The 10077-nt window shown below is 45.8% G+C and overlaps 1 protein-coding gene across 1 annotated transcript; it reads left to right on the forward strand.

Moving 5' to 3' along the window:
• The first annotated feature begins 4711 nt into the window (after positions 1-4711).
• Positions 4712-9039, forward strand: Jtb (jumping translocation breakpoint). The gene is made up of 5 exons (XM_021646725.2): positions 4712-5112; positions 5269-5306; positions 5495-5577; positions 6605-6684; positions 8211-9039. Exons 1-5 carry the CDS (start codon positions 5030-5032, stop codon positions 8365-8367), a joined length of 441 nt encoding a protein of 146 aa, XP_021502400.1. The 5' UTR covers positions 4712-5029; the 3' UTR covers positions 8368-9039.
• Positions 9040-10077: the final 1038 nt, after the last annotated feature.

Below are 10077 nucleotides of genomic sequence, written 5' to 3' on the forward strand. Positions count from 1 at the left end.
TGAGTGTTCCATTTGCATTACTTTCATTATTGTCAGAATTGCTCTCCACTCAAATCCAATTTTTGTCAATCCAAGATGTTTTTTTTTTACTTGAATCAGGCTGGGTTCCTCCATCTTGCCCCCAGGCAGTCTGAAAGATGGACAGCCTTTTTCCACTATGGGTTCCAGAGGACCACAACAGTGAACAGAACCTTGCCTTGGGCACACAATAACCCAAGGATGAAGGGTTTGAACAAACTTCCAGGAAACTGCAACACTTAGTTTATCCAATGCGCTGTGGGACAGCTTGGAGTGTGTTTTGGTCAGCCTAAGTATTTGATAGCCACTGCTAGCTGATGTTGTTAGAATGGAATAGTCAGCATTACACAAAGAGATTTATCAGAAAGGAAATGTAACCTGGCAAGCCAATTCTTTTTTGCAAAAGGGTATGTTACAGCCTAAACTGAAAGTTCACTTGGTGTTGTTCAAATGTAAGTGGCGACTGACTCTGCCTTATTCCACTTGTGGGAGCTTAGCCACAGTCTTTTGAGATTGACTGGTTTAAAAGAATCCTCAGGGCTGGAGAGATGGCTCAGCAGTTAAGAGCACTGGCTGTTCTTTCAGAGGTCCTGAGTTCAATTCCCAGCAACCACATGGTGGCTCACAACCATCTATAATAAGCATTCATATACATAAAATAAATAAATCTTTAAAAAAAAAATTCCTCAACCAGCCAGTGGTGTATACCTGTAATCCCAGTATACTGGGAGGCAGAGTTAGGCAAATCTCTGGGAGCTGGAGGCCTACAAAGAGAGTTCAGGACAGCCAGGGCTATCACAGAGAAACCCTGTCTCAGGAAAAAAAAAATATTCCTATTCCTCAAAGCTGGGCCTGGTGGAGCATGCCTTTAATCCCAGTACTTGAGAGACACAGCCTGGTCTACATACAAATCGAGTCCAGGACACCCCTGTCTGGAAACGCACCCCCCACACCAAAAAAAAAAATCCTCAAAAAGAAAAGGAGAGGAAGAGAAAGAGGGTCAGCTGCAACTGTGGGTCATTAAGTATTTCGACTGTAGCAAGGCTTTTTGTAAACAAAGTTCAACCAAGCAGAGGAGAGTAAAGAAATTTGGATTCCTTTCCTAGAGTAGTTTTATAAGGGGGTGGGGAGTATGGAATATTGGCCGTTTGTGAGCTTACCATCTCTTGATAGGAAACAAAAAACAGAAACAAAAACCAAACCCTCTTCTCACAATTGTATTCATTTGTTTTGAGATAGGGTTTCTCTGTGTAGCCCTGGCTATTCTGAAACTCACTCTGTAGACCAGGCTGGCCTCAAACTCACAGTGATCCGCCTGATTCGACCTCCTGCGTGCTGGGATCACAGGCGTGCTCCACCACACCCAGCTTTTCTCACAATCTGAAGGGAAAGACTAGACACAGGAGAGATTCACTTGGCTATAAGTGGTTGCTGAGCATCTGCTTGTGCCGAACAGCAATCACTAAACAGCTTTTTGATGGCATGCATAAATAAGCACAGAAATAGACAAAAATTTAAAAGAAAAACAGCTCTTGATTTTTTTTTTTTTGCTAGGCATGGTGGCACATGCCTTTAATCCCAGCACTCAGGAGGCAGAGGCAGGTGGATCTCTGTGAGTACCAAGCCACCTAGGACTGCAACAGTGAGACCTGTCCAAAAGTAAAGTTTGATTTTTATTATTGTGTTACGTGTGTGGCTGTGTGTTTAAATGTGGAGAACAACACGTAGGGGTCAGCTTGCTCCTCCCACCATAGGTCCCAAAGACTGGACTCAGGTCACCAGGCTTGCATGGCCAGGACTTTACCTCATGAGCTGTCTCACCTGTCCTCTTTTGCTTTTGTGCCACTGGATTTGTGTTGTAGTTACTTTCCTGTTGCTGTGAGACACCACGATCAAGGCAACTTAAAGAAGAGTTTATTAGGGGCTTGTTTACAGTTTCAGAGGTTTAGAATCCGCGACCACCACTCTGAGCAGCATGGCAGCAGGCGGGCAGAAGTGGCTCTAGAGCAGCAGCTGAGAGCTTAGATCTGATCCACAAGCAAAAGGCAGAGAGAGAGAGCCAACAGAAATGGAGTGAGCTTTTGAAATCTCTAAGCCAACCCCAGTGACACAGCTCCTCCAACAAAGCCACATCCCCTAATCCAAAATGTGGATTTATCTCTATCCTCTTTCACTTTCTGACCCCCTTTGAGACAAAGTTTCCTGACATAGCCTGGTGTGGCCTCCTGTGGGAGTCCCATACCTCAGCTATGTATCTCAGCCTGGCTACACAGTGACATGCAGTCTTAAATAAACAAAAACAAGTGCTAATAAGATTAGTAAAAGTGTCAGCCATGAAGCCTGACAACATGAGCTCAAGCTCCTTCATAAAAAGCCAGATGCGGTGTCACACATCTCCTAAAAATGAGATGGGAGATGGAGGCAGGGGAATTGCCAGGAAGTACACAGCACAGCAACAGCAAGAAGATCCTGCCTTAAGAGGAAAAGAACCTTCTAGAAGATTGTTCTTGGACCTCCACAAGTATACCATGGCACAAAATCACTCACATACACGAAAGAACCCACACAACAAAAAAGTATACAATTATTTTTGAGACAGGAGTCTCATCATGTCTATCTGCCTGCCCTTGCCTTCTGAGTGTTGGGGTTAATGGTATGCTCCACCATGCCCAGCCCCAATATATATATATATTATATCTATCTAATCTATCTATCTATCTATATATGTATGTATAATGTATATATATACATGTATATATATACATATATATGTATAATGTATACAAAAATTTTTTTTAAATCCTTCTCAAAAACTTGCAAATCTTTCTCCCTTGGGGGCTGGGGCTTAACAATATTTGTAATATGATAGCCAAATGGTCTACAGTTCTGGGGGGGAGGGGCATGGGAAATGACACACTTCTAGCTTGCCTACTTTCCTCTTAAGTTCAAGGGCAATTTTTTTAGAGTTAAATATTTCCTGAAGAATAAGCTCAAAGTGTTAGGGAAATCATGCTTCAAACAGAGAGAGAGGAAAAGGATAGTTGCACTTTTCTGAAAAATACAGAGAACCAGCTTGACTTCCAAAACAGCACAGCTGTGGCCCTGTAAACTGCCGCCTGGATAAAGGTTCTTTCCTTCTTCTGAGACAGCCTTTCTCTGTGTAAACCTTGGCTGTCCTGTGGAACTTGCTTTACAGACCAGAGCTGGCCCTGAACTCAAAGAACCTCCTGCCTGTTTTCCAAATACACCGAATTTCACTGCTGCAGTGCTCTAGATAGTTCAAATGCCACATGTGATGTACACCAAATCTGGAATTCCTTATTTCTTTACTTAGTTTTTGAGATAGGGTGTCATGTACTCTGGAAGTGACATTGTGGAGGCAGGGGCAGGACTGCTGCAAGCTGAAGGGCAGAGAGTGCCACCTATCAAGGTCCTGCCTTAAAATCAAACAACAAAAAGACAATGACTCCCACGAAGGAGACTTTTTGTTTTATCTTGTTTTTTGAAACAGGGTTTCTCTGTGTATCTGTGGCTGTCCTGGAACTCAAAGATCTGCCAATCTCTGCCTCCCAATGGCTGGGATTCAGAGTGAGATGCCAGGCAAGATCAACATCTTAGTCGCGTTCCAGGGAAGAATTTATTTTTATTAAAAAAAAAAATTATTTTGTGTGTGTGTTTTGCTGTGCATCCTGAGTGTGCCTGGTGCCCATGATAACCAGAAAAGGCCAAGAGATCTCCTACAACTAACTAGATTGATTTACAAGTAGTTGTGCTAGGCAGTGGTGGCTCACACCTTTAATCCCAGCACTGGGGAGGTGGATCTCTGTGAGTTTGAGGTCAGCTTGGTCTACAAAGTGAATTCCAGGACAGCCAGGGCTACACAAAGAAGCTGTATCTCAAAAGATGACAAAAAACAAACAAACAAAAAAACAACCACAACAAGACTTTCTCGTGGATGCTGGGAATCAGAGATGGGTCATCTCATCTGGAAGAATAGCCAGTGCTGAGCCATCTCTCCAACAGGCAGATATTTTCTTTTCTTTCTGTTCTTTTTTTTATTTTTTTCTCCCCCCCTCCCACCCCCGCTCTTTTTTTTTTTTTTTTTCTTTTAGTTTTTCGAGACAGGGTTTCTCTGTGTAGCCTTAGCTGTCCTGGACTCGCTTTTTACACTAGGCTGGCCTGAAACTCACAGAGATCTGCCTACCTCTGCCTCCCGAATATGGGGATTAACAGTCTACAACATCACACTCGGCGCGTTAACACGAGAAGTTCATTACCATTCATCTGCAAAAAGCCAGATGGGAATTCAGGGACGAGAACAAGTTTCATTCAGTCCTGCCTCCATCAATAGATTCCCTGGACCCGACTTCCCAAGGCCATCCAGGGTGGTGAGCGATGGATGGGGAGGGTGTCAAGAGTCTAATGGTGAAGCCAGAGTTTTGGTGAAGGCCCAGAGTTGAAATGGAGCGGCGTATTGCCCCTTTTTATGTTTCTCTGGTCGCCTAGTTCTAAATGGACAAACAGGCGACTTCACGGAGAATGAAACCTCCGACACCGCCAAACCAGCCGCCTCTGCAAACACTACAAAGACCACAAGGCCGCGCGGCGCCCGGCTAAGACGTCACGTGACGCCGCGCAAACGCAGTGAGAGCCAGTGGCCACCGAGTCCGGAACGACTACAAGCCCCAGCAGGGGACAGACGCGAGCACACGGGAAGAGCCGGCGTCGCTGGGGCCGGGACCAGGAGCCTCCGCGAGCAAGATGGCCGCTCCCGAGACGGAGGCCGAGGGGCGCGGGCACTGAGTCCGGACCCGCGTGCCCTCCTCCCAGCCTGGCCCGAACAAAGACCTCGCGCTTCTAGCCAACAAGTCCGCATGGGTCATTCTCTCTGTGCTCACGAGGCCGTTCCAACAGAGCCTTAGCTGGCCCAGAGAGAGAACTCTGGCAGCTCGCTGCTCGGAGCTGGAACCTCGGGGACGGCTGCTGCAACAGGTGCGACCCTGCCCGCCCCATGCTTGCAGGCGCGCGGAGGCTTGGCCTCCCCCGGGGCGGCCACCTCTGCTGGTTGCTGTGCGCTTTCACCCTAAAGCTCTGGTAAGTGGCTACCGGGGTGGGGGCGGGGGTCGCAGGCGAAACCGACGGTCCCCGCCCTCAGGAACCACGCCGTCTCCTCCACTGGCACCCGAAGTAGGTGTGCCCTGTCTTTTCTGGGGTCTCACCGTTGTTCTTACCCCCTCTCCCTACCTGCAGCGAAGCAGAGGCTCCGGTGCGCGAGGAGAAGCTGTCAGGTGGGTGATGGCCCGAGAACCCTGTGCCTCTACGTTTTTTTTCTTTTGTTGTGTTTTAGTTTTCAGTATCTGTTTAGTATGTCAAGAACACAGAAAGAGGAGGTGCTGGGAAGCTTAGATGGGTTGAGCGTTTGAGAGAAATGTTTTTTGAATGGTCTTCGGCTGGGCATTTTTCTTTCTCCTTTTAGTGAGCACTTCGACTTCACCATGTTGGCTGGTGGAAGAGTTTGTGGTGACCGAAGAGTGTGCTCCGTGTTCCAACTTCCAGATTGTGAGTTTTTGCTTGTTTTTGTTTTTAATATACTGGGCTTTTTAAAATTTTGATTTATTTCTTTGCTTGCTTGCATGTATGTCTGTGTAAGGAGGTCGGATCACCAGGAACTGGAGTTAGAGACAGTTGTGAGCTGCCAAGTGGGTGCGGGAATTGAACCAGGGTCCTCTGGAAGAGCAGACAGTGCTCATGACTGTTGAACCGTCTCTCCTGTCCTCACACTTGTTTTCTTGTTAAGCATGCCATTGCTGTGTCTTCTCAGTTTTTTTTTTTTTCTTCTCAGAGTGTTAAGATACGTTCAAATCCGAACTTAATTACATTATATTTTATTTTTATTTGGTTTGTTTTATGTATGTGGGCGTTTTGCCTGCATGTATGCAGTGTGTGTGTGCATGCGTGCGTGCGTGTTAGAGCCCTAAGAATCCAGAAGAGGTCTTCTGGAACCAGAGTTAGAAAAGATTACTAGCCACACTGTGGTGCTGGGAATGGAACCCTGTCCTCTGGAATTGCAGCCAGTGTTCTTAACCACTAAGCCATCTCTCCAACCCATACTTCTTGTTTGTTTTGGAGATAGTGCTTCACTGTATCTGGTCTGGAACTTACCATGCAAGCCAGGCCAGTCTTAAGTGTTATCTTTATTTTGTGTGGGTCATGTGCCATGAAAGTCAGAGGACAGCTTGAGAAAATAAAATTTGTTAAGCCCAGGTACAAACATCTTTTCCCACATAGGCATCTTGTCAGCCCTCAAACTTGAACTTAAATTCCCTCTGAAAATCTGCCCTTTCCATGCGAATGACAGTGTCCAGCTAATACTCCTGTTCTATTCCTATTTTATATGGTAGACTCAGTAAGTTCTCTGTGTCTCCTCGATGGTTGCCTTCCTGACCGTCACCAGCCGCCTCCATCATCCACTTCAGAGCCTCTCATTAGCCCCGCTGCCCACCAGCTTGACCCTTTCTGAAGCTCGGGTCTTCTGCTTCTTGCCCACCTCTTCCTAATGTATGCTTTTGGACCTTTCTTTTGGTAGAAAAGCACGCCCGAGTGTGGTTCTACGGGGTACATGGAGAAAATCACATGCAGCCCATCTAAAAGGAATGAATTCAGAAGGTAAGAACTGTATCTCTGCATGGGGTTACCCCGACCTGTTCCTTTAGGTAGCTACTCCGAACTATACCAAGAGTATAGTTCGGAATACTGGAAAGAGGAGATTTGAGCCAAATTCCCCCTAATTCCTAACCCTAGTCTCCAGCACTATGATATAGGCCATGTTTTCTGATCAGAGAATTTGGTCAGGGACGGGAATGTAACTCATTAGTAGAGTACTTGCCTAGTATTTAGGAGGCCCTGAGTTCAATCCCCAGCGTTGCTTTAAAAAATAACAATAAAGCCATGAGTGGTGGTGCGCGCCTTCAATCCCAGCACTCAGCAAGGCAGAGGCAGATGGATCACTATAAGATCAAGGAAAGCCTGGTCTACAAACTCCAGAGTAGCCAAGGCTACACAGAGAAACCCTACCTTGAAAAACATAAATAAGGAAGTAAGTAAATAAGTAATAATAAAATCGATGGGCAGTGGGGTGAATCGCCCCTTGAATTCCAGCACTCACAAGCTGAGCTCTGTGCGTTCCAGACTAGCCAGGTCTACATAGGGAGTTCAGGTCAGGCTACAGTTCAGAGCCTGTCTCACACAAACAAACAGATAAATATTAAGCCATGTGTGATAACACAGATCTTTGATCCCAGCTCTCAGAAGGGAGAGGCAGACAGATCTCTAAGAGAGCCTGACTACATTGCTCAGTGATTAAAGGCACTTCTGCTCTTGCAGAGGACCCTAGCTCAGCCTCCGGCACCCACGCAGTTGATAACTGTAACTCCAGTTTTCACGTATCCAGTACCCTCTTCTGGCCTTCTTGGGCACCAGGCACACATATGGTGCATATACATACATGCATGAAAACAATCTCACATATTAAATAAATAAATAAGCAACTTGCATTTGATTTTTAGAATCCAACTGGTTGAAGAATAGAACTCACTCCAGCAAGCTGTCTTCTGACTGTTGTGTATGGTGTGTGTGTGTGTTATGTGATGGGACTCATGTTCCCTGGCATGAGTGTGCACACACACAACATAACAAAAAATGTAACTTTTTTTTTTTTTTTTTTAAAGAAAAAGAGAAGTTGGGCATGATAGTACATGCTTGTAAGTAACCTCAGCAATTAGGAAGAAGAGGCATGAGAATTAGGAGTTCAAGGCCAGCTTAAACTACTTGAGACTTTTTTTTTTTCCTCTTTGATTTTGTTGTTATTGTTTTTGAGACAGGGTTTCTCTGTATGGCCCTGGCTGTCCTAGAACTCACTCTGTAGACCAGGCTGGCTTCACAGAGTCGGCCTGCCTCTGCCCCCTTTGTGCTGGGATTACAGGCATGTGCCGTCACTGCCAGGGGAAACTATCAAAAAAAATTTCTTTCTTTTTTTTTTGGTTAATGCTGGTCTGTTAATCTCACCAGAGACTAAAGACACAACTGAATCCAGTTTGTCTTATTCTTAGATAGTAATTTGGGTAGGCGGAAGTGGAGAATAGTAAAGAGAAACTGACTTTCCCTGGGAATGACTGGCCTTCTTTTGCCCTCAGCTGCCGTTCAGCTCTGATGGAACGACACTTATTCTGGAAGTTTGAAGGCACTGTGGTGGCTGTGGCTTTAGTCTTCGCTTGCCTCGTCATCATCCGTCAGCGACAACTGGACCGAAAGGCTCTTGAAAAAGTCCGGAAGCAAATTGAGTCTATATAGCTGAATTCTTCTGTGCTATGCCAGATCTTACAGACTGTACGTCAAGCGGAGAAAGAAAGCTCAGTGGGCTAATCTGTACTCTTAAACCTTGTGGTAGTAGCACCTTTCCCTGACTTCCTCTTCCAGACCGCTAATGAGCACAGTAAAAAGTAAGATAGAGCTGGGCTTGGTGGCACACACTTGTAATCCTAGCACGTGAGAGAGAGTGTCAGGAGGACCCTTGGCAAATTTGTTGGCAGGCTAGGCTGAACTACATAGTAAGACTGTCTTTTTAAAAAGTAATAAAGGAGTAAACCAGTTTCCTTCCCTATAATGATTTGGCTTGGGGAGGACTAGGTGTGGTTGCACGTGCCTTAAATCCTAGCACTTGGGTGGCAGAGAGGCAGATGTCTCTGAGTTCAAGGCCAGCCAGGGATACATGAGACCCTGTCTCAAACAATTAAAGGGAGCTTGTGAGTTGACGCAGTGGTCAAGAGCATTGCTCTTACAGAGGATCTAGGTTTGGTTTCCAGCATCCAAATCAGATGGCTTATGGTCACATGTGATTCTAGTTTCAGATCTGATAGCCTGTGGCCTCTATTGACATCTACAGGCAAGCCATGCACATGAACTCATGCAAAAACAGACATATACAGCAAAAAATGAATAAACCTCTTTAGATTTCTTTTTCCATGTGTAGAAGTGATTTGTGTGCACATGTGTGTATCTGGTGACCGTGGAGACCAGAAGAGGATACCAGGCCCTGATGCCACATGGTGCAGGGGATGGAATATGGTTCTCTTAACCTCTGAACTGCTTCTTCAGCCCCAAAATGAATAACTCTTTGAAAAATAATAATTTGGTGTGGGGAAAAAAGTCATGGGGCAGTGAGGGAGAGGGAGTGATGGTTTCTCTTTTATGTGTGTGAATGGTTTACCTGCATGTCTGTATACCATGTGCATGCCTGGTGTCCTCGGCGATCAGAAGAGGACATTGGATCCCCTGGAACTAGAGTTATAGATGGCTGTGAGTCCCCGTGAAAGCACTAGGAAACAAACCCAGGTCTTCTGCATGAGCAGTACATGTTCTTAACTGCTGAGCCATCTCTCCAGACCCTGGCCTTTCACTCTCATTTAAAATTTCTGGGCTGGCAAAGTGGCTCAGGTTCAAGTGTGTGATACAGTGTCTGGAGAGATGGCTCTGCAGTTTAACAGAGCTTGCTGCTTTTCCAGACTTGTTTTCAGCTCTGGTACCTGCAACTGGCAGAGCTCACAGCTGTGGGCTCCAGGGCATCTGTTGCTGTCTGCGGGCACCCTTACATATGGAAGTACTCGCATAGATGCATAAATAAAATTTTAGCCAAAGGCATGTGATGGTGGCGCAGCCTTTAATCCCAGCACTCAGGAGGCAGTGGTGGATCTCTGAGTTCGAGACCAGCCTGCTCTACAGAGTGAGTTCCAGGACAGCCAAGGCTACACAGGGAAACCCTGTCTCAGAAATAAACAAGTACTTTAGAAAGTGTTTGCTGCATAGGCCTGATGACCTGAGTTTGAGCCCTAGAATGCATGGTAAGAGGAAAGGACCTAAACATTGCCCTTTATCCTCCACATGTGTGTTATACCACTTACACACAAAAGAACGTACACATCACACATACTTATTAACACACCTAATACAAACAACAACGGTAAAACGACTTTCTAAGCTGTATCTGGCACTACATGCTTGTAG

Source organism: Meriones unguiculatus, chromosome 1 (assembly GCF_030254825.1).
Source record: "Meriones unguiculatus strain TT.TT164.6M chromosome 1, Bangor_MerUng_6.1, whole genome shotgun sequence".
NCBI classification, from domain to species: Eukaryota; Metazoa; Chordata; class Mammalia; order Rodentia; family Muridae; genus Meriones; species Meriones unguiculatus.

What these genes read in the sequence shown, in the direction of transcription:
- Jtb (XM_021646725.2), top strand. Translation starts at nt 5,030, where the DNA reads ATGCTTGCAGGCGCGCGGAGGCTTGGCCTCCCCCGGGGCGGCCACCTC. An exon ending in GCGCGAGGAGAAGCTGTCAG is followed by an intron (nt 5,307 to 5,494) that starts GTGGGTGATGGC and finishes TTCTCCTTTTAG; the next exon opens with TGAGCACTTCGACTTCACCA. An exon ending in AAAAGGAATGAATTCAGAAG is followed by an intron (nt 6,685 to 8,210) that starts GTAAGAACTGTA and finishes TTTTGCCCTCAG; the next exon opens with CTGCCGTTCAGCTCTGATGG.